The sequence below is a fragment of the Coffea arabica genome, chromosome 6c (genome assembly GCF_036785885.1).
Source record: "Coffea arabica cultivar ET-39 chromosome 6c, Coffea Arabica ET-39 HiFi, whole genome shotgun sequence".
Taxonomy (NCBI): domain Eukaryota; kingdom Viridiplantae; phylum Streptophyta; class Magnoliopsida; order Gentianales; family Rubiaceae; genus Coffea; species Coffea arabica.
This window is the reverse complement of record NC_092320.1, coordinates 17,395,681-17,419,655: the sequence shown is the minus strand read 5'-3', so window position 1 is coordinate 17,419,655 and position 23,975 is coordinate 17,395,681. Positions and strand designations below refer to the sequence as shown.

General features: G+C 35.7%; 3 protein-coding genes across 9 annotated transcripts in view; 1 reads left to right on the top strand and 2 right to left on the bottom strand.

Annotated features, from left to right (window-relative positions):
• LOC113692830 (ABC transporter A family member 1-like) overlaps nt 1–5,454 on the bottom strand; it is a 29,899-nt gene extending 24,445 nt beyond the window's left edge. For 3 of the 4 annotated variants that reach the window (XR_011815937.1, XM_072053164.1, XM_072053166.1), the window contains exons 1-4: nt 5,003–5,454; nt 3,295–3,374; nt 1,985–2,156; nt 1,026–1,108 (exon numbers count right to left, since the gene is read on the bottom strand). Coding sequence is in view for 3 of the 4 variants with exons in the window: in XM_072053164.1 (XP_071909265.1) it covers nt 1,026–1,108; nt 1,985–2,156; nt 3,295–3,374; nt 5,003–5,167 (500 nt within the window). In the remaining variant the exon portion in view is untranslated. The remainder of the gene's footprint in view (nt 1–1,025; nt 1,109–1,984; nt 2,157–3,294; nt 3,375–5,002) is intronic. The other variant, XM_072053165.1, reaches the window with a different exon arrangement.
• Nucleotides 5,455–10,365: 4,911 nt separating this feature from the next.
• Nucleotides 10,366–16,073, top strand: LOC113694264 (pentatricopeptide repeat-containing protein At1g79540-like). 4 transcript variants are annotated; one of them, XM_072053163.1, is made up of 5 exons: nt 10,366–13,556; nt 13,693–13,778; nt 14,460–14,971; nt 15,106–15,157; nt 15,656–16,073. In XM_072053163.1, exon 1 carries the CDS (start codon nt 10,446–10,448, stop codon nt 12,870–12,872), a length of 2,427 nt encoding a protein of 808 aa, XP_071909264.1. In that variant the 5' UTR covers nt 10,366–10,445; the 3' UTR covers nt 12,873–13,556; nt 13,693–13,778; nt 14,460–14,971; nt 15,106–15,157; nt 15,656–16,073. The 4 variants fall into 4 exon arrangements, with proteins under 4 accessions (XP_071909264.1, XP_027068963.2, XP_071909263.1 ...); XM_027213162.2 differs by lacking the exon at nt 15,106–15,157; XM_072053162.1 differs by lacking the exon at nt 15,106–15,157 and having other exon boundaries at nt 15,606–16,073.
• Nucleotides 16,074–16,475: 402 nt separating this feature from the next.
• On the bottom strand, nt 16,476–22,938 carry LOC113691787 (pentatricopeptide repeat-containing protein At2g41720-like). The gene is made up of 10 exons (XM_072053160.1): nt 22,464–22,938; nt 21,819–21,991; nt 21,619–21,724; nt 20,007–21,116; nt 19,822–19,927; nt 19,521–19,725; nt 18,691–18,823; nt 18,440–18,544; nt 17,825–17,945; nt 16,476–17,016 (listed from the first exon to the last, which is right to left on the bottom strand). Exons 1-10 carry the CDS (start codon nt 22,863–22,865, stop codon nt 16,916–16,918), a joined length of 2,562 nt encoding a protein of 853 aa, XP_071909261.1. The 5' UTR covers nt 22,866–22,938; the 3' UTR covers nt 16,476–16,915.
• Between the last annotated feature and the right edge of the window lie 1,037 nt (nt 22,939–23,975).

Here is a 23,975-nt window from a genome sequence, read left to right as displayed (position 1 = left end):
GTGGATGGAAGAAGAAGCATCTTGTATGGTTAGAGTGGAGAGATTCTTGCTGTTAGGAGATTCAACATCAGGTTTGGTTGACATATTGTGATGACTAGTGTTTTAGAGAAGAAATTTCAGCAGTGTGGGCTATTGAAAGAATGGCCGGAATTTTCAGAGAAGAGGAGAGCAAGGAAAAACCCCAAGGCTCTGATACCAAGTTATTAAATATGCTAAAACGTATATCTTTTATATATTTCATTGATCTATTTATACAAGTAACTAGGTTAAATGATCAGCCATGTACAGCTGTATATAGTCCGTAATTACAGACTATATACAGCTGTATTCTTAGACTAATTACAGCAGCTATCTTAGACTAATTACATAGCTGTATTCTTAGACTAATTACAGCTAATTCCTACCAACTAATAAGATAAATCCTACAATGTTGGACTCCAACGCAAATATCAAATATATGGAAAAACAACAATATTCATAACTTTTACGTGTCAAAACACCAATGATTGAAATATTGACTAACTTCAAACAAAAAACAATTTATATGTCAAACCAATCATCCAATTATCGATAAAAAAGACCAACTCAACAGAGTACATGAAGAAACTCAAGTTTACTACTCCCCAAATGCAGTACAAAATTATTTTCTGACAAGTAACTTCAAAAGTACTGCAATACTAGAAGAAACAATGCAAGTAGAAAACTGATAAGGAGATATATTTCTGCGAGAGAGAGAGAGAGAGAGAGATATTGGACCTCTGCAACGATAAACTATGATCATCTACACCTTAAAACTTGCATATGACGGACTCAATAAGTGTATATGAAAGTAAGAATGAAGGTTTTTCCCAATGCATACCACCTCAAAAATAAAGCTGAACAACTAAAGTAAAAACAAACTCTTCTTTTCTCAAGGTTTGTAATGCTACTTGTTCTTTTCACTACCTAGGGTAGTGAAACATTTCTTTAAGTGATAGCCACTTCACATTCCATAACAGAATACAATAACTGGATAATAAACTTACTTTTCTTTATCATAAGCACCATAATGTTTTGAACGAATGTAGGTGTCAAGCTCTTCTTCATCCGTGTAAACTCTTGCAACCATCTATGCAAGGGTGAAATTTACAATCACGAATTAAACAGTAAGAACATAAATGTCAAGAAAGATGATTCTCAATTGTCTGAGGAAATGTAGAAATTATACAAGAGAAAAAAAATATATTATTTGGTTTAACAGGCTAATCAGAAGAAAGCCACTAAGAGATGTAACTAGAGATTCTAATATGCTACTGGTCAAGAAATTACAAATTACAGCATAAAGACTAGAGTTCTAGATAACAATATGAGCTCCCCATGGTGAGAAAGTTAAGCATCCAACAAGAGGTATACAATGAAAATGCTAACTACTAATATACAAATATTATGATAAGGTAGAACATTATCGATCTTAACCTATTCAAGCTGAAGACAAAATAATGAGAGCCAAGACGAATTTTACAACATAAATAACACGTGACAACTTAGCCACATGGCAATTGAGCACCTTTACTGAGTGAAGGAAACAATTCCAATACAACTTATACATATCTCTAAAAATGAAAAACTAAAGGAATTTTTTAGGAAGTAGTCAGTCTAAGGACATCAAGGAAAATCAGAAAGTGCAAAGGTGTTCTAGCTAGAAAATCTCCAAGTGAACAACAAACATCGGTGCTGACTTCAGGGCTCAAAGACATATATTAACATTCACATGCCAAAGTACAAATTATGCAAGAAGACATTAAAAAAATAAAGAAATTGTAAGCTGACCAAATCTAATAATAGTAACCACCATCAGCATTCAAAAAAGAACAAATTAACAACTTTCTTAAAGACTGTACTACTAGAATCAAGCCAGTTTCCCAATTTCTCACAAAGAAAAAAACGTCATGAAAAATCTATCAATTTATTCTAAAGAAAAGATTTAACAATTTTGACAACATACCTTCAGCAGAGGAAATTTTAAAGATAATATATTGATCATCATCTTTGTCTCATTTGTATCAGGTGCAAAAGCCAAATGCTCCCCTTTGGCTGACAAAAACTGGAGAATGTCGACAAAAGGCTGAGATATATCACTTTTTCCCACTTGTACAAACATGTCTTTTCGAATATACCTACAAATGGTTACCCTTACATTAAACTAATCAAATAATGAGTAAATCCCCATGTAAGCATAAATGGAGTATTTTCTCGTAACTACGGACAAAATAAGAACAAAGATCTTTTACATCCTTCAAATGTTACTTTTTATTCAGCCTCTTTTTTTTTTCTATTTCCAAATCTCTTTTATGTTCATCTGCCAAGTAAGTCGCCATTTACTGACAGAAATTTAACATTGAAAAACAGGATAAGATTTAAAAAAACCATTTCTGCAATTATCAAAGGCTAAACAATGAAATTAAATTTTCTAACAACCACCGATTAGCATTAGAAATAACATTTTTCTTCTCCAACCCATATCCAAAAAGAAAAAATTTACATGTTCTCTTACATCCCCAGAGAACACAAGCAGCAGAAACTTCAACAATTACAAAGAAGTAAACAACAAGAGAGTTCAGGACTCTACTATGCCTAATGATTAATACCACGTTGTAGCACAAACTCCGAATGTACACAGAGAAAAGACTCACATTTTAAAACTTGACTGTTCTGTTGAATAAAATCACTATAGAAAGTCCTCTTTGTCGCTAGTCAAGACAAGATTCTTTCCATGTCAAGTTAGGTAATGCATATCAATTTTGACTGCTACTCATCACAAGATTGGCATGTATATGATTGTTGCATTCTACTTGCAGGGATTGAGAGATCAGAGAATTATACAGGAAAAACCAAAATGCAATTCCTGTTAATCATCAATACTCAATCAAACTATATGCATGTCCAGTCAGAGTGGACTAAGTAATTGGGATCTTAAAGGACTTTGTGAACAACAATCAGGTAGACAATTACTGGTTTCCAGTTTCCACCATGAATAGGGGAAACAAATATTCATATATTAGGCTCAAAAAAATTTATATATTAGCAAAAAGAGTTAAAGAGCGAAGGGGTTTGATAAGTTTTGACACACTTCATCTGTTAATAGATTAATAGATGCCAGATAGGATGGTTGACGGTGAAATAAAGCTTATGATTGTGTGGTTCTGCAGGTGGTCTACTTTAGAGAAATGAGAAATCAGGAATAGCCACATCAGGTTCCTGCTTGCTTACATGCCATATCACAATGAAACATAAGTAGGTGCATAAAAAACATACGCTTGGGCCGGATGGATTCGCAAATCAGTTTGCGACCTCACAGCTATTAGCAATAGCATTACAACAGTGGGGAGCAAAATCTGTAGATCAAGAGAGTAAATTACAAGTGGTAAGCTTCAGTTGATTTGATAACATGTAATGCTAGTAAGCCCAAAATCTAAAGTTGAGAGTAAATTGTTTTCAAGATTAACTTCCAACCGACCAGAAAAACAGAGTTTCAAGATTTCAAACTTGTGAAGACAAATCAACAGACCATTCTATGATAAAAGCATAAACAACACCGATATAAGAACATGTCCTGTTCATTTACAAATGAATGTTACCTTTTTTATTAGAATTAAACTATCAACTTCTTCTATGGTTAAGCAAAAGACACCCTCATTCAAATAGACAAAGAGAGTATAATCACCCATTAAACGGAACTCTCAATAAACCAAGTTATATTCCTTTTTTTTACCACCAAAGAAGAACAACATATTAACTCTGAATCAAACTCTTGAAGAAAAGGGCAACAAAATCAGCAACAAAGAACCAATATCAAAGACCTCCAAGGAAAACCATCATAAACTCCACCAAGATCTTGAAAATCACTCACTGCCAAGATTAAGACTATTTAAGACAGAGAAAGGAAAGAAAAACAATTCTATGTATACTCAGATTTATATGAAAAATCATCATTTCTCACCAAAAAGGAAAAAAAATCTTGCAAATTAACTAACACGCAGAATCCTGCACATATCTCATTGGTTAGAAACAATGATCATGAATTATTTCAGTAAATGAGATTGCTTGATCACAGTGCGGATGTGTTTCAAGAGTGTAGGTCAACACTGGGGACTGACGCCCATAAGAGTAAGGAAATGCCATAAAGCAACTATAAGATTCCCAATTTATATGACAATGGCCGTTGTTCATTCAAGAAAATCTTGCAAACATAACTGACACTCAAAGTCATGAACATAATCTATAGAGTAAATCTATTGGTGGGCAATGTTTAAATAAAGGAGAACTCCTAATCATAGCATTAGGCCGTGCGCAAGTGTATGTTACTTAATATTTAAGACTGGCCTTAACGAGAGTAACAAAAAGCAAAAAAAACGAATTCCATTGTCCAACTAAGCTCTCCAAGTTTCAATGTAAATGGTCATTGTTCATCCAAGAAAATCGTCAAAACTCCAACTTATTCCAATAACGAAATATAATGACCACGAATAATTCAATAAAGAGAACATACATTTATCATAATAGTAGTGTCTGCATAAGTGCGTATGGCTTCGAATTTAAGGTGACCAGATTAGAATTTAAACTCGGAAGGGGGGAGAAACACGTGTTATAGTCCAAGCAAGCAATTCAAATTAACTTATAAAAGGTCAGGCCAATTGATTAACTACATCTATAATTACAACTTATTCGGTAAAGAGTACTGGTTCATCACAGTGTCAAAGTATGTATTTCTTCAACATTCAAGACTCAACTCCAGAAGAGTTGAAAAAAGGCAATTTTCACAATCCAACCTAGCATTCAAATCTATAAGAAAAAGGCATTGATTCATTGAAGAAAATCATCTTTCTAACTGAACCTCGTAGCCTTGAACCCATTCCATTACATAGAAACAATGATCATGAATTCTTCAACAAAAGGCCACTCTTTTATCACAGTATTAGTGTGTGTAGTGTGTGCAATTGTTGCTTAAGATCTAAGTGCTGACCTCTGTAAGAGTAACAAAAGGGTGTCGAATTTTCAAAAGCCAATTCTTGCGAAGCATAGCCTTCAATTGTTTTCTTGAGCTCCTCTTCATCTCTTCTTCTTTCACTTTATTTCTCTCCTTCTTGCTAATATTTAGATGATTCTCCATAAACCCTTTTACTCCCATTCTTGATAGACCAGAATTATGGTCCCTTTCACTATCAGAAATCACCTTAAACTTAAAGACGTACAAGAAAACATTACCAGCATGAGTATGAGGATAACTACTTTTTCTCTTAACTACTGCGCACCATTTTCTTACTTTTTTTTCAAGGTTTAAAGGGAATAATTATCAATAGACTGATAAAGGAAAAAGGGGGTTCAGACAAAGAGATGGATCGAGCAGGTGGCACGAAAGAGCTGAAAGGGGGAGGAGTGAAAACATATGTAGGAAAGTTGATTCTGATGAGTAATGACACTTGACGGGGGTCTTCGTTAAAAGAAACTTCAATTGAAACGTTTGTCTATTCTTATTTGTTCTCTTTGAAATATTTTTCTCATTCCTTTTACCGGGTATTCTCTTACTTGTATTCTCTTCAATTTGCTCCGGCTCCCTGACTTTATATGTAGTTGCTCTTTTGGCACAATTAATATGGGGGTCTGTTTGTTTGGCTACTCGTTAAAATATGTTTCACGTGTCATATTTTTTAAAATATAAAATTTAATTAAAAAAATAAATAAGTACAAATGAGGGTGGATACAATTAAATAGGAAAAGTATATAAATACAAGAGAAAGTAATAATTATAATATGTGTATATATATAGTAAGTTAGGTAAATTTTAGGTGTGTTAGTAAGTGCTCGATGAGCACTCATTAAAAAAATCCTATAATCAATTATCGTTGGATTTGTAAAGGCACTATAGGGGAGTTTTACCATACCTTTTGAGCAGGTATCTATACCAATGAATATCAATTCATCATTGGATTTGTGAAAAAAAAAAAAAGATATCAACCTTTAAATGATTTTAGAGGTAATAATATGATAAGAGTGTATTGAATTATAATCATAGATAGAAATTTCATAAATATTAACCTGTTTCAATTAGTTGAAAGGAGTGCATGGAATTCCTGCTCCATTCTTCTCTTTCTTCTCTACAATTTTAAGATACGATGGACATTGCTAAATTGTTTAAGGTAATCATGAATTGTACATCATTGAATTACAATAAGATGCTAAGATGCAGCCAATAAACAATAAAATTCCATACATTAGAAGTGTGTACAAACATTCACCCAAATCGATTTACGCATATTGAACTCATTCAAGTCATTAATCGCAGTTTATAATTGTAGAAAGTACTACATAACACGGCATAAAAGTTCAAAAAATTAGGTTAAAGCATTTGTATTGTACATTCATTTCTTTGGTAATATTTAATACTCTAAAGACTAGTTACATGTGAGTATTTGGTACTGTGTTAGAGGTGCCAGAGATTTTGAAACGTACAATGCTAAAATAGAAAATTGAAGTGTTTCAGATTAGGAATTTAAGTTCCGACGAAATAATGGGATGTTCAATTTGTTTATCTTTTAGTCAATATAGTTAAACTTTAATAATTTTTTTTAAAAATGTAGCAAGTTGAGAACATTATTAATATCTATCTAATTTTTCATTTTCTTGAATATTTCCAGCTTCAAGTTAGTAATGCCCAACATGGAATTTTAAATTTTTTTTAATTCATGTAAAGCAAATGAGTCAATTAAAAGTACTAAAATCCTGTCAAGCCTTCGAAGACTAAGAACAATGAAACGAACAGATATTGCAGTAATTAATAATGAGGCCATAATCCTTTGCTCCAAGTGTTGTGTCTTACCAAGTTGTCTTTATTTTATTTTTTTTCTAAAATCAAAATTGTCAAATCTTTTGATAGACTAACTATTTACACCTGTGCAATTCGTAGGCCTAAGGGGTCAGTTATTATTAATTTTTTATTGTAAATCAATTAGTTACTTAGTATATGCTGCTGTAGAGAAGGAATATCCCACGCTTGACATCAGGAAAAGCAAAAATATATGGTGCCAAATCTATAAAATTGGCAAAATATGGGGGCAACACCTTTAGCCGTCACAATCTGGAGTTAGCTGGGGAATGTCGCCCCTGACCACTGACTAAATCCTTCTAGAACCCCCCTTGGCTGCTTGGCTTATGCCACCTACTAGTCAATGTCGACGAAATTCATAAATCTGTGGTCCAATGTTTTACCCTTAATTCATATGACTCGTGTATGTTACGCTGTTGACCATTCATAAAAAAAAAAAAATTAACCTATCATATTTGAAAGATTAGTTAAAATAATTATTATAATATTTTTATGATGTGATATATATGAAATAAAAAATAATTTTAAAATAATAAAATAAATATTCTCAAAAATATTTTTGTGATAAAGTAAATAATTTTTTATCACATAATTATTATTTAGACATATCAATTTGAAATAATTTATATTATCTGTATACTTTTTATTTTGAAATATTTCAAAATATTTGTCATATTATAAAACTTAAAGCCGTTTTTAACCTTTGTTTCCAAAAGTGTGCCTTCTTTTATTCAAAGATATCTTATATTTAAATTTAAAATTTGAAATTTGGAGAGTAAAATTGAAAAGAAAAGTATAAACTTCATAATTAAAATATTATTTTTAAAAAGTTAGATTCCCGAAATATAACAAACAGATTGGACGGAGGGAGCATTACTACTTATTTCATATTTTTTTGATAATTCATTTCTACCTTTCAGTAATAAGTTTCCTTAGTTTTTCGTATTAATAAACACATGTCAAAAACACATTCACTATTTAAATACTAACCAATAATAGAAGTGGAAATCAAGGGTTAGCAGCGTAAAAGCACCTAAAATGGCTGGCGGGCCCACACTGCCTCTGATATTTTCCTTAAACACACAGTCCAACATCAAAGAGTACCGTTTGATCTGTTATCCCCACCTTGATGTCGAGGCGCCACGGTGCAGCGGCTGAGCTTGTCTCCATCTCATTATTGCCCACGCAGCCGACCCCTGGCCCTTATCCCTTCGCTTTTAAGCCTGAAAAATAATTAAAAAATAAGACTATTCTAAACCACTTGTGGAACTCGTGGCAGCCACCATAACTTTACATGCATATCCTCCCCTCGTGGCAGCAACATAGTTTGGAAAACTGTTTTAGACTTTTAGTCCCCCAATCCCCTCCCCCCCCCCCCGGCCCCCCAAAAAAAAAAATTTTGTGTTACATTTTGCAATGAAATTGGATTTCTCAACTGTAAAAATTTAAGTTCAATTTTAAGATAGTAATGATCATACAAATCATGAGAGATACATCACTTGTTTCTGAATTATATTTGTTGCAATGATATATTTGTTATGTATGACCAAAAAAAAAAAATCTGTTTCTAAAGCTTGCACCCTTGGTTTGGATAGATGATTTTGACAATTGATAGTCTCTAGATTTGATTGCAAAAAAAATTGCATGTGCATTTCATTAATTAAGGTGATTTGGGTTCTTTTCAGTGGATTCTCTCTTCATTTCTCGCATTGTATATCTAAGTATATGACATGTGTATTCATTTACTAGAAAGAGACATGATCATTTTAAATTTGATTAATCCTAATATCTGTTAACAAATAAAGACACGTGTCGTGCATCTAAACATGTACTGCGAGAAATAGATAGAGAATCCACCGAAGAAGAGTCAAGTCCTTCGTCAAGGAAATGGTTGGTTGCAAATAAAAAATGAAGTGAAGAAAGATCCTTTTTTTATCTGTTTTTTTTTTTTGTAACCCTTCCGTTCTTTCCCACACAATTTTCACTCCCGACAATACTAGATATAGAATTCGAATCATGAACTCAATATCAGAAAGAACAATAAAAAAACATCTCCTAACCATTGGACCAACCTCGTGCGATTGATGCGTACAACTTCAGCCCACCACCGCTGAATTGCAAATTTATATAGTAGTTCATACAATTGACTAATTGCTAGTTGATTTTTGGCTCTTCTAACAAATTGGAATGATGTGGCAAGAGGACAAGTGAATTTAGGATAGATTATCTTTGTTTATGGATAGCATAAAATACATCATTTCTATAATTTTTATTCTCCATCCATCCTTGAGGACGGCGAAAATGAACAAAGATGAGGGTTTCGTGGTTATTCGTTATTGGCGCTGTTTATTTGTTTATAGATCCTCAAAACTCAAAAGACGTGGCTCCAAGTCATCCTCTGACAAAAGTGACCTTGGCAAACAAAGCAAAAGAGGTGCAACGAACTTTTCTAGCTTGGATTTGACGACTTATTCAAATTCAACATTTTAACCAATTAATTATTCAGTTTCCTCCGTCACCATTAAAATACTGCTTTAGTCACAACAAAAAAAAAATAAATAAATAAATTGCACAACGTTAAGTTGTAGTGGCATGCAAACTTTGACATTTAACTCTATTTTTTTGATCTTCTATCTTTGAGCGATATTTCTTAATTAAAGAATTATTCAAACTTGTGATTTATGCACATTCTAGTGCATGGTAATTACAAAATTTTTTTATTTGTCGATAAGTTACAATTTAGTATCACGAAATAAGATTTATAAAAAGAAATAAAACACGAGTAATTAATAGTTTTATAAATTAATTATAACTAACTAATATAACAAAATTCTTATTTTACCACCAAAATTTAAAAATAATAAACATTGAATATGTATATTTTTTTTCATATTAATAACAAGATTAGTAGTAAGATAGTATCTTACTTTCTTTTATTTATCGTGTTATCCTTTATTCACTCTTTAACGAATTCGCCAGTACAGTGCTATCAAGTCGAGTCGGACATGAGTAGCAGCACGATGTTTGAGTTCGATTTTTGATAAAACATGAACCCATAATAGCTATTTTATAATTATATATATATATTATATAAATAATACAACTATCCGATTAGACTCGTTGAACCTAATCTATCTGATTAGACGGGTGTGCTGTGCACTCATTTGGTCTAGTGGTGGTTCAGTCCCCTCCGACTTATTTCTGGGCCTCCTTAGACCCATCCCTTCCCCTTAACATAGGATAGATTAGATTTATCGTTTCCGAAAAAAAAAAAAAAAAAAAAAGATTAGACTCGTTGAACACTCGAGTACTAGATACTAATGCCTGAACTTTGCTTGCAAGTTGCAAGTTATTCAGAAGTAACTTGACTCGCCTACACCCCACATTCGCTGCCGATAGGAACTCCATTTCGGACTTTAGGCTGAACTGCAAAACAAATTGGACTTGGCTGTTCTGATGCGTCCAAGTACTTAAGGCCAAAGCCCATTCCTCCAAATAGGCCGCAACAGACAACAGGCCCATTACTGCTAGCCACAATGCTCCGATTTCATGCAGGCGAACTTCTCAGCGCCACCAATTGAAAATGTTAAGAAAGACGACTTCCGATGTGATTTCCCGTTCTTATTCGTATAACCTTCACCGTCGCCGGGCATCATTTTCTTCATCTTCTTGCAAATTGGCGGTCACCAATGAGGTTCTCAATATCATTGAGCAAATTAGCCCAATGGAGCCAGCTCTTGAGAAGGTAGTCCCTTTTATAACTCGTGAAGTGGTAGCTTCTGTTATTGAAGAAAAAAAGAAAAACCTTGAATTGGGATTTAGATTTTTTATCTGGGCTATGAAGAACAAGCGTCTTCGCAGTCGGGCTTCACATAGTTTAATAGTTGACATGCTTGTTGGGGATAATTGTAGTGGTAAAAGTGGTCATCTTGATGGGTTTGAGTTATATTGGAGGATTTTTGACGAGGTTAGGAAACGGTTGGGTCCTATGGATTCAGCTGCATTGGTCGTATTGATTTCGGCGTATTGGAAGATTAAAAATGCTGAAAAGGCCGTGGAAACATTCGGGAAAATGAGAGAGTTCGATTGTACACCGGATTTATTTGTTTATAACACAACATTGCATGTTGTAGTTAAGAAAGATGTCATTTTGTTAGCGTTGGCACTGTATAATATGATGTTGAAATCAAATTGTAGGCCTAATCGCTCGACTTTTAACATTTTGATCCATGGGTTGTGCAAGAGTGGGAAGACTCAGGATGCGTTGCATCTGTTTGATGAAATGCGTGATCTAGGATTGTTGCCTAGTAAGATTACCTACACTGTGATTCTCTCGGGTTTGTGTCAGGCGAAGAGGACTGATGATGCACATAGGCTGTTTAATTTGATGAAGACTAGTGGTTGTTTGCCGGATAATGTCACTTATAATGCTTTGCTTAATGGGTTTTGTAAGTTAGGCAGGGTTGATGAGGCATTTGCCCTGTTGAAGTCTTTTACAAAAGATGGCTATGCCGTTAAACTACCAGGCTACAGTTGTTTGGTTGATGGCTTGATTAGAGCCCGTAGGATTGATGAAGCACACGAACTCTTTCAGAAACTTTTTGAGATTCCTGTGATACCTGATCGAGTATTATATACGACTATGATGCGTGGGCTATCGCAAGCTGGAAGGTTAAAGGATGCTTTGAATCTGTTGAAGGACATGACACAAAGGGGTGTTGTACCAGATACTCAATGTTACAATACTTTAATTAAGGGGTTCTGTGACATAGGTCTGTTAGATCAAGCGCGGTCTCTTCAGCTAGAAATTTCAAGGAATGATCTCTTCCCTGATACATGCACTTATACTGTTTTAATTTGTGCTTTGTGTGAGAATGGCATGGTTCGAGAGGCGCAGAATATTTTTGATGAGATGGAGAAGATTGGCTGCTTTCCCTCTGTTGTAACCTTTAATGCTCTTATTCATGGTTTATGTATGTCTGGTCAGCTTGAGAAAGCTCACCTTATGTTCTACAGGATGGAGATAGGAAAAAATCCTTCATTATTTCTAAGGCTTTCTCAGGGTGCAGATAGAGTCCTTGATAGTGCAAGCCTCCAAACAATGGTGGAGAAATTGTGCGACTCTGGGCTGATATTAAAAGCTTACAAGCTTCTCATGCAGCTGGCTGATAGTGGGGTTGTACCAAATGTCATAACATACAACATTTTGATAAATGGCTTATGCAAAGGTGGCAATTTGAATGGTGCTTTCAAACTTTTTGAGGAGCTCCAACTCAAGGGGCATTCTCCCGATAAAATCACATATGGAACTCTAATAGATGGGCTTCAGAGGGCTGGTCGTGAAGAGGATGCATTTAAGCTCTTTGAACAGATGAGTAATAATGGATGCACGCCTGGCCCAGAGGTTTACAAGTCACTTATGACTTGGGCTTGCAGAAATATGAAGACATCCCTGGCTTCTAGCATTTGGTTGAAATATATGAAGGCTGTTGGTGGTGAGGCAAATGAAAAAATTGGGTCCATTGAAAAACATTTTGAGGAGGGAAACTTGGAAATGGCTGTTAAAGGGATACTTGAAATTGATTTTCAGTCAGTAACTTTTGATTCTGCACCTTATAATATTTGGCTCATTGGTCTGTGTCAGGCACGAAGAACAGAGGAGGCTTTAAAGGTTTTCTCCATCCTTGAGGAGCTTTCTATAAATATATCTGCTCCTGGTTGTGTGATGTTAATCCAGAGTGTTTGCACTGATGGAAAGCTGGATCAGGCAATTAGCATTTTCCTGTACACTCTGGAGAAAGGCATCCGATTGATGCCACGAATCTGCAACAATCTACTAACTATGTTACTTCATTCTCAAGAGAAGGCGGAGGATGCATTTTATCTCTTAAAAGAAATGAAGTCCATGGGATACAATTTAGATTCCTATCTTTACAAAAATACTAAATCCCTTTTAATTCATCATAGATATAGAAAAGTAAGAAAACTGGAAAGTGTGTCACATGGGTAAGTTTTCTAGCGATTGGTTTTCATTCAACGTTGCAGATTTTTGGATGCTCTTCTCTGCCCCATCTGGAGAGTACTAGGAGGTTATTTTTGAAGTAGTGTTTATCTGGCAGATTAAATCCACAAACCCACTTCTGTTTGTCTAAAATTGGGTAATTTGGGTTCTTACATGAGTTATGGCTTGGTTTTCAGTTTCAGATTCTGGGTTTCCATTTCTCCAAATGTTTTGCTTGAAACTAGACCTGTATGCTTAAGACAGAAATCATTGGTACCTGGTCTGTTTTGGGTTCATGAAGGTGGTCTATACTGCACTAGTTGACTTCTATTTCCGCCCTTCACATTCCACTCCTGCAGCCGCTCATATGCTTTTCTGGGTAAAGGTCTCACTTCTGAATTCTGAGTCCCTTGAAGAATGAGTTTGGTCTTTTCTGCATGTTGGCACCATGATGATACATGGATCCTATTTAAAGGACAGATGCTGCTTCTTCTTCTTTAAAAACCGAAGCAGTAAGCATAAGCCATCATAAACATGACAAGATGATTCTCAGCAGTTTTGCTTAAAGGTTAAGAGTGCCATCGAAGGCAACCATGGAAGAGAGCAGTTTCTACTAGAATTGACATGGGCCATAAGCTGCAGTTCAATGTGCCATGAACGTGTTTGATCTTCATTCTTCACCGCTGTCAGTGGGTAATCACTTTTTCTCCCCACAATGTTTCAAGAATGATCAACCTACCTAGGGTTATTTCCTTTTGTTGTTCCTTATTTTTCAATGTATGTATTCCAGCCTTCTGCTTATACTGGATTTATTCTGAAAAACTGACAGCAAATGACGAAAAGTATATGGATTGGCCTTTTGCGAGAATTTAGCAATCCAGATCGACTCTGAACTCCAATAAGCAATAGCTGATGGTGCGGTTTTCCTCAAATTATTTGATATTTTATATAATTTTATTTCTTTTTCTATATCTGGTTCTCTGCTGCCATTTTAATGTCTTTTTTGGGTGTTTTTGGGAAATTAATATCTGGTTGGTTGTTGCTGTACTTTCTTCTTTTAGTCTGAATGGTTTTCTGGAGTTCGTTATATTAGACCGGAAACCCTGTCAATCACGTCAACGGTTATGGTTTTTTAAGGGATATACTCTGAAGCATGAATGGTGGTAGCTGCCACCCTGCTGGTTGTCGAATTCTATGGATTGGAATTTGCAAGCTAGGATGGATTATAGCTATCATGGGTGTAGCATAGTTGTTTTGGCAGTTCAGTTGCTTTTGAGTATCTAACTTTGCACTTGGCAGTCACTACTTTTTGGGGTTCATAGGTACAACTTCCATGGCCCTAAAAATGTAGTGGCGTTTTGTTTTGAAATGCTTGGACCTATACAATGAGAACACATAAATGGCATTTGGAGCCTAAAGATTTCATGACATGTTAATACGTGTACCTTAAGCCTGCTTGAATTCACAACATGTTCTTTTTAAATTATGTTTTTAATTTTTTCCATTTATGGATGTGATTTTGTTTTAACAGATTCCTGTCATGGTTCATTTTGGTCTGACATACTGCTAAGAACTTGGACATTGTATTCTAAACAGGTTACTGGCTACCTATTAATCACCCAAGTCTGTGTTCTGTTCCCAAAATATTTTACTTGAAGGCCGATCTGTATCTTAAGATACAAGTTAGTATGGGTCTGTTCTGGGTTCATGAAGGCGGTCTATGCTTCAAAAGTTCACTTTTATTTCTGCCCTTTGCATTCTACTCCAGCGGTCGGTCTTATGCTCTTCTTGACCGAAGTCTCACTTCTGAATCTTAACCCCCTCGAGGATGAGGTTTGAGTTTTTTGTGCATGTTGGTACTGTGATGATTTATGGATCTTATTGAAAGGACAAAGGTTGCTTCTGTTTCTTTCAAAACTGAAGCAGTAAGCATCTCATTCATAAACATAATAAGATGATGCTCAGCAGTTTTGGTCGAAATTAAAGACAACCGTCCGAGCAACTCTGGATGACTGCCAACTTCTTCAAGAAATGACAAGGGCCATAATCTGCTGTTCAGTGTACCACAATTGCATTGGAAATTCATTCCTCACTGCTGGTGTTAGTAGGTAATTACTTTTTCTTCCCATATGATATCAAGAATTTTCAAAGTAGCTAGGATTATTTCATATTGTTGTTCCATATCTTTTAATGTACTTGTCATCCTTCTGCTTAATTTGGATTTCTTTTGGAAACCTAACAGCAAACGACAAGAAGTATACACCTCCCAACTCCAAAAAAAGCAATAGCCGATGGTACTGTTTTTCGCAAATTGATTTTTTAACATGACTTCATTGATTTTGGACAATCTGGTTCTTTGTTGCCATGTTGATGTCTTTTTGGGTGTTTTGTGCACTTTTGACCTTTTGTTTTTGCTATTTGGGAAATCAATCACTGGTTGGTTGTTGCTGCACTTTGTTCTTCTAATAAAATTGCTGTTAGGCAGTTCATTATGATCAACAAGTATGATGTTTCAAGGAATGTCGAATTGTGCTGACCGGACTTTGCAAGCTAGGCATGGATTATAGCTATTCTTGGTGTTGCACATTGTTTCAGCAGTTCATTTGCTTTTGCATAGTTGATTTTGCACTTGGCAGTCACAACTTTGTGGGGGTTTTTGGTACAACTTCAATGGCCCTTAAAACCTTTTGCTGTTTGGGAAATTAATCACTGATTGTTTGTCACTGCACTTTGCTCTTTCAGTTTGAATGCTCTTCTGGAGTTCATTACCATCAATAATTATGATTTTTTAGGGGGATGCTACGATGCATGAAGAGTAGTGGCTGCCACCCTGCTGGTTTTTGAATTGTGCAGACTGGACTTTTCAGGCTAAACATATGGATTATCGCTATTCTGGGTATTGCACAGTTGTTTCGGATAGATCAATTGCTCTTTTCCATAATTGAGCTTGAACTTGGTAGTCACTACTCTTGTGGGGTTCAAAGTACAATCTCGATGGCCCTAAAAATTGTGTCCTGTTCTGCTTTGTAATGCTTGGACCTATACAGGGTGAATGTATGAATAGAATCTGAGGCCTGAGCATTTCTTAATTTGTTAATACATGTACACTTAACTAAGGCTGCTTGCATTTCCAACGGGGGAATGTATACACATGATAAAATACAAGATGTATCTTCTGTTATTTCACGTATAGATGTGATGTTTTGTCAACTCATCAGTTTTGTTTTGACTTGCTGCTAAGAGCTTGGACAATTATACCTTCTAAACAGGTTGCTGGTTACCTATTGGTCGCGCAACTCTTGACTCCTGTTGCTCCTTCTCTCTCTCTCTCTCTTTAATTTTTCTTTTGTGAAAAACTCTTTCCAATTGCATTATGAATGAAATTTCTCCACAGGTTGTTAATTAACACACCACTGAATGGTCCATTGGCATAATGTCCCTTTTCAGTCAGCCCCAGGAGGCCTGGTTGAATTGTTGAACAAACAACCATATACAGGTTCAGCGTTACAGTATTCGATTTAAACCAAATAATTTGTTCCCTTTCCAAAAACTACAATAGGGAGAAAGAAAAAATTAAAATGAAGCCGGTGAAACTTTACAACGCAAAACCGATTAAAAATCACAGGAGCTAACTTTCCATTTTCACTGACTTGACATTATTATGGCCCTTCACTTGAGCCAAGAGTAAACTCGCTATCGTTTTCTCTGGCTTTGAATTACATAATCTTTTGGACCACACAGTTATAAATCCTGCATATAGGCGTTATGTATCTCTAACAAGTAATGGGAGAAATCACTAACTGATGACACAGTTGTTTCGTGAAACAGAGCATCTATTATAGCGAGACATTTACATGTTATGGCTTTTTCCCCCACCCCTGATGCAGACTCGGTGATTTGAGAGATAAGCTGCTATAATCCTTTCTGTTATTTATCAAATTGAGCAGACGAATGAAACTAGATTCCTGAAACCAAGCCATGGAAGTTTATCCAAGATATGTAATAACATCAAGATTATACACCCTGTTTCTACTGCAACTGCCAGATCATTCCTATAAAATATTTACTCCACCTACCAATGCTTGGGCTTGCGAGGAGGATTCTCTTGGCTTTTCCAGCGATGCTTCAACTTTACTTCTCCTCTTCATGGATTCTGTCAAGCATTCAAAATTGTAATCAAATGAAATGAGCAAGAGAAAAAGTTTATTCCTGCGTATGAAAGACATGGAAGGATCAAGATAGAAGATCCTCAATTTCATCCTTGTTACTTGGGCATGATGTGCAAGGTAACTCTGGTCCTAGACCTAGACTTAAGTGGAACATTTTCAGTCAAAAAATAGAGCATAAGCAATCCCAAGCTATTCACATTCGAAGAAGAAGTAATTATAGAACTCAAAGATTTACATGATTAAATGCCTTTGAGAAGGTTTCCTGAGGAAACCAATACAAAGCCATTGTAGCTTGACTGAAGTTGATTAGACCAACAAATTCCACGCTTGGTCAAGTCAATCAACTCAAGTGATATATTATCTGCAATTCAGTCTAAAAAGTAGCAATTTGAGTCAAAAGCTTTTTGCAGTCAGACTCAAGGATTATATGAAGATAAATCGAATTATCAAAGCCAAGCAATCGTTCAGATGCCACTACTTAGAGCTACACACACATTGTGACAAAATTGAAAGCTTAAGCATGGAATGGAATTCAGGTTCTAATGTAAAATCACTTTTAAAGTTAAAAACTCACTTTCAGGAACCTCTGATTGCCTTCTACTATCTTATTTACATGCATAAAAATGGGTCAAAAGCAATTTTCCAGAAAGATTCCTCAAGATAAAAGCATGCAACAAAACAAATCTTCAGTTTTTTGAGGCTTCTTCAGTTTCTTAGTAAGAATAGGGAGTGGTATTCTGCATAAATAGTATGCAACAGAGATGCTAATTGCCCCTTTGAGTGCTAACTTACCAACACACTCTTGTATGGTAGCTCCATACTGAATTCCAGCGCTTTTTTGAGCAAAGGATAGTATGTCATGGTACATTTTCATTGAAGGCTGAATTCCTCCATCCTCCATCCATTGCAGAACCTGCACCAGAATTTAGCTGAATATAGCTCAAGGAGAGACCGAATGAATGAGTAAGATTCAGTATATTCCATTTCCAACTACAAATGGGAACAGCTATCTCATATAATCCCAACTCAAAAAACATGACATGTCAAGTGCTTCCAGCCAGAAGCAGGATGTAGTGACTTTTAACTCCAAGATTCCTAGATTTCATGCCAATTGAGCAGTCTTCTCAAACAGGCAGAGTAAATATAATACCAGATTCATAATCTTGTAACTGGAATTTCTCCATCTATAGCTTTTCCCCTATATAATATTTAAGGACAAGTTTACCTGCATAATCCAGAAGGGTCATCACCTAATTCTTACATGAGCATTTTGGTGAAGGCACATATTTTAGTTTAGTAGTCCAATGATCATGACAATATGTCCAGATACACAGGCACATGCACATTGATGCATGTCTATATCAATGTATAAACAGGGAAAATAACAGAGGCATTTTATGAGCTTACCTCCACATATTTCCTCCAATTTCCAGAAGCCAAAAGATTCTTTAAGAGAATTGAATACGTTGAGAAGTTGACTTCACTACCTAATGCCACCATCTTGTAGAATAACTGTATTTGATACGAAAAGGATAATAAAGGCATCAGGACTCAGACTTCAAATTAGGAAAGAGAAAATAGATCCTACTTTGCGTGAGGAAATGCTGTTGCATTTATTCTAGGTATAAGAGAAGAATAAATGAGAAGCTTCCAATTACCTTCATCATGGTTTCAATCTTCCCAGATTTCCCGATAGCATGCAAAAGTTGATTAAGAGTTCCAACAGAGATAACAGCTAATGAAGTCTCCATCATTTTTATAATTTCAGTAGTTCTTCTCCAATCTCGCAAGCTTCATTCACAAACAAATGATTTAAAGACCAGGAATAGAAAACACAGTGGAATTTCTGAAGCAAGTTCACAAGTTGCTATCCAGTACCAATCACAGAAGTTTTATAATAGGGAAAACTCTGCTATAATTCTACTAATCCAATAAAATGAGCATAAAGGAAAACCATCACATTTGAGATAATTCCAGATACCCCTAAACTTTGCCAGTCAGTGATCAGTTGCATTCCTAGTTTAGCTCTCGTATTTTTGGTTTGACAACAATAAGACATGCCTTTGAATGATTAATCAATTTGCACTAGCATGTTAATCAGAGATGACCAAGTATTTCACCATGTTCCAGAAACCTATTAAGTTACATGAGGAACACTAGAAACCACTCAAAATCGTTCCCACTTTCTTATGCTAAGCTGATTTAGCATGTTTTCTTTTTCTGTAACTTAAAGCAAAAAGCTGTTACATGATGCAGTAAATTTCACAAGTGCCACTGATCCAACCAGCTAGCCACATCCATAAGTGCATTGTAAATATGTAAAAAAGAACACTTCAAATCACGCTTATAACCAGGCCACAAAAATCAAACTTATACCCACACAAAATAACAGAATCCAATCATATCCGTTAAAAACTGCAGAAGGATTCTACAATAGAGAAATTAGCATTGTAACATGAAAAACATGCTTAAAAAGTGAAAAACTCACATGGTACATGCTGAGATAATTTCGGAGAAAATAGCATCTGACAAGGGGATCTTCTTTTCTTTCATAAAATCTGCAGCAAGCAGAACTTTTCCTGGTTGGCATCCTCTATTAAAAGCTCTCATAAGAGTTGAACAAGCTATAGAATCTGGCTGGACACCATGCAATTCCATTTCTTGAAATATTGCAAAAGCTTTCTCCCAATCATCTGCATACGGAATTTCCACAAGACATTCAGTTTGAGCTTCTTAATATCAGTAATTTTAAGCCAGCATATATGAAATAGTCCAACATAGGATCTTACCACCAACACTATATGCATGTAGCATAGCAGTATATGTGACAACATCGGGATGAAAACCAGCCATCTTCATCATGGAAAACATTGATTCTGCTCCAGCAAGTTGACCCTGAGAGAGAGAGAGAGAGAGAGATAAGTATGGGAGAATCTAATTACAGGGACAGTAGTCACAAATCGATAGTCCTTGCCTGTTTACTATAGGCACATATAGCAGATGAATACACCTCTTGGGATAATGGAACTTTGAGGTCCAACATTTCATTGAGAAATTCAAGTGCATTAGAGAACTTTGACATCTTACAGCAACCACTTATCAACACATTGTAAGTGACAGAATCGGGTTTAACATTATGTTTCCTCATCGACCCATATAAAATTATTGCTTTATCAAAGTCCCCAAAATTCATGTAACTTCCAATCGCAGAATTATATGCAACTGTGTTCAATTTAATGTGCCGCAACTCAGCAGCTCGCAATATGGATTCAATCTTCACTTTTTGACAACACCTGCCACAGGCCACCAACAAGGTACTAATTGTAACAACGTTAGGTTGGACGCCATTCTGCTCCATTTCATGCAACACTTCAACAGCTTCAGATAAAAGCCCATTATAACCAAAGGCATCAATGAGAGCATTATAGCTCACTAGATTTGGTTTGCAATGGTTCTGTTTCATCATCTCAAATATTTCCCTGGCCTTCTGTGGTTGCTGTGACCTTCCATAAGCATTGAGCAAAGATGTAAAAGAGACAACATCTGGCCTGAGTCCCTTCTGTTTCATCTCATGAAAAATTGATAAGGCCTCTGTACTCATCCCAGATGAAGCATGTGCACCAAGTAATGCATTATATGAAACAACATTAGGCTTCAAACCTTCTGCCAGCAGCGAGTTAAAAACAGCTTTGCAGTTTTCAACCTGGCCCAAAACCGAATACATATGCATGATAGTAGTAAATGTTACAACATCAGGGTGACATTCTGCTCTTTTCTCTCTCATTGAATTAAAAAGTTGAACAGCTTTCTCATATTGACCAAGCTTTATCTGGCAATGTATAATAATATTAAGGGTAGTAGTGTCAGGACGAATATTTGTTCCTTTCATCAGTTCAAAGTAGGATAATGCTCTAGAATATTCAGCCCCACTTTTATATGCAGATAGCATTATATTGTGGGTCACCAGATCAGGCCCCACACCATTTTCGGTCATTTGCTTGCAAACTCTAAGAGCTTCTTTCCAATTACCAGTAGATCCACATGCATTGATCAAGTTGTTGTAAGTTGACCTACTTGGTGGAATCTGCATGAATCAATCAAGGTCACAAAGATGTCTATACAATGACAAATCTTCAAAACAGATGAAGAGAAACTTCCAACTTTAATGTAACAAGAACAGTTGACATGGGTGACCATGATTAGAACTATTGAAGAAGTGCATCTAGCCTAATGAATTTTATTCTTCATCAATTGTTTGATTCTAATGGAGTTTGATGGAGTAAGTTTTCAGCATCTTCATGTCTTTTCAACCCATTGATGGAGTGAAAACTTGATGTTTGTTAAAATATTTCACCTCCAACATGTTAATGTCACTAAAGCTTTCACGCTATATCATTCACACAGTCATGAATAAGGGAACGAAAGCAATTGTGGTAAAATAACTACAATGTTTGCTTGCAGGCATGTTGAAGTGGATTACTTTTAGCATACACTAATTGAAAGCTAGAAAAGGAATCAAAATCAAGAAGAAAGCTCAGATTAAACTACAAAAAGATTGATCAGGAAAGAAAAATACAATTACACACAGCTGCACGAAGCATGTCTTCCATGATATTCATTGCCCAGCGCCACTGACCAATTCGACCATGCACATTAATGAGTGCATTATAGGTTTCAACATCCGGCTTGCATCTATAAGGAAAAGATAAGCAACAAGGGCAGGAATTAATAGAAGCTAGATGGTGGATGTTTTTACAGAAAAAATAAAGTTAATGAAAAAGAATACCTCCGCTTTTGCATCTCGAAGAACAAGCCACGTGCTTGATCCACTTGATTATGCCTAGCATGTAATCTTATCATCATATTATAGATATCATTTCTTGCACAATATATCTTCTGATTCTTCATCCAAGAAAACACTTGAATGCTATGTTCAATTGAACCTGTTTGAGTTATTTCCTATACCGCATAAACACAAGAAGCTCAACGGTCTATATAAAAAATATTCAGAAGATCAAACAACAAACCAAAACAACAAGTCAAAAGGCTAATAAGCAAAACAAGTCATACGCTATCAACAGGATTTCGAGTCGCAAGCATTTCTTCGTTTAAATGCAAATGATGGAAAAGAAACGCCGTAACAAAAAGAACTCCTTAAACCACAAATTCAAAGTTCAGCACAAAATTAAAGTCTTAATTGTTTAAAATTTCCTTTTCGCGCCACAAAAAGTTCAACTAAAAGGTTAATATTTCAAAAGCCAAATTTAATTTGAAAACGAGTCCAATCAAATCGAACACAAACATATTAAGCTCAATGTTAGAATTTAGAGCCAAGCTGAAACAAGCAAATCCAGCTTGAGTAGCTTGAATACTTAATGATTAAATACAAATTAAGTCCCAAAAGATTCACTAAACATCAAAGTTTACTTACCCTGATAAGAACCGGGAAATTCTTGCGGGCAAACCGGCCAGCCCAGCGGTTCAAGACGCCTTCAATATCCTCAAACCGGTCGAGCGCCATTATCTTCTCCACAACCTCTGAGATGGACCAGTCCTTCTGGAACCGGTCGGTTGCGACCCGTAAACGGTGCCGCTTCGGCAAGTCGGATGCCCGGAGCCCGCTGACTTGTACAGAGACACGATGGGTCCCATTGTCGTAGTCCACGTGGGCTTTCTGCTTCTCCTTGAATGCTTCCTCGTTCTTGGGTTTTTTGCAATGAATTGTTAACCGGGTTGTTCTTGGACGGGTTGCATTTGCGGGTTGGGAGATGGAGTTTGGTTCGGGTGGGTTGGAGAGCTTCAGGAAGGGGGAGTGATGGGGTAATGTTGCCATGAGAGGAAGAAATGGAAGGTTTATCTGTTTCGGGGGCTTCAAGGCTTACAACACACGGTGATGGTGGGAAACGCCTCCAAAACGACGACGTTAAGTATTCAAATGAAATGGTCGAATTTTAACAAAGGGGAAAGAAGATTTTAAGCCCCCACGTGAATGGGCTGGTGGTTGACGCCTCTTCCTCGGGACCGTCAGGTCCTGGGATCGAACCTCCGCAGCAACATCGGTTTCTCCGTGCATCTAACGTGCTAGGTCTGGTTGGGGCGTTGGGCCGGATCGAAGTGGGATTAGTGGGACCCGGACACCCACTTCGTCGATAAAAAATTGGTTGGGACGCTGGGCCGGGCCGAAGTGGGATTAGTCGGGCCGCCTTTACGGACTTGACCCGGACACCCACTCCGTCGACAAAAAAAAAAAAAAAAGGAAAGAAGATTTTAATCTGTACCATAACTCACATATACACTTTGAATATAGAATGAAAATGACTTGGATGATTAGTATTAAAACTTGCATAAAGTGTATGATTAATGTTTAAACTTGTACAGGATGTAGATTTAAATTAAAGGCGTATGGATTTAATTCTTCTTTCAAAGTTAGTTTATTAGTATCTGTATTACTTATTAATTTAATCTTTCTTTCAAAGCTAGTTTAGTACTCCCTTTGTTCCATTTTGATAATCCTATCTTTCTTTTTCATCTGTTCCAAATTGTAATCTATTTTCCAATTGAAGAATATAATTATCTTTTAATTTCTCTAAAATACCTATATTCAATATAGGTTGTTATTAGTATAAATACTTTATTTAATATAGATTGTTAACCTACCCCATATAATACATTTTGATTTAATGTGAAATAATGTAAAATGAGGATTGATTTTTTCTTGACCATCAATTCAAGTTCTCATAAACCATCAATTCAAATTTTCATGAATAATTAATATAAAGTTGTTCTCTATTTAATGTAAAGGTATTTTAGAAAAATAGCAACTTAAATTTGTTTTTCCAATAATGTTAACAACTTTTTCTTAAACTGTGTAAAAGAAAAATTAGGACTACCAAAATGAGACAGAGAGAAGTAATCTGTATCACTTATTTTTCCTATCCCAACT

What these genes read in the sequence shown, in the direction of transcription:
- LOC113691787 (XM_072053160.1), bottom strand. Translation starts at nt 22,865, where the DNA reads ATGGCAACATTACCCCATCACTCCCCCTTCCTGAAGCTCTCCAACCCA. An exon ending in AAGACATGCTTCGTGCAGCT is followed by an intron (nt 21,117 to 21,618) that starts GTGTGTAATTGT and finishes TGATTCATGCAG; the next exon opens with ATTCCACCAAGTAGGTCAAC. An exon ending in AGATTGAAACCATGATGAAG is followed by an intron (nt 18,545 to 18,690) that starts GTAATTGGAAGC and finishes TATCAAATACAG; the next exon opens with TTATTCTACAAGATGGTGGC.
- LOC113694264 (XM_027213162.2), top strand. Translation starts at nt 10,446, where the DNA reads ATGTTAAGAAAGACGACTTCCGATGTGATTTCCCGTTCTTATTCGTAT.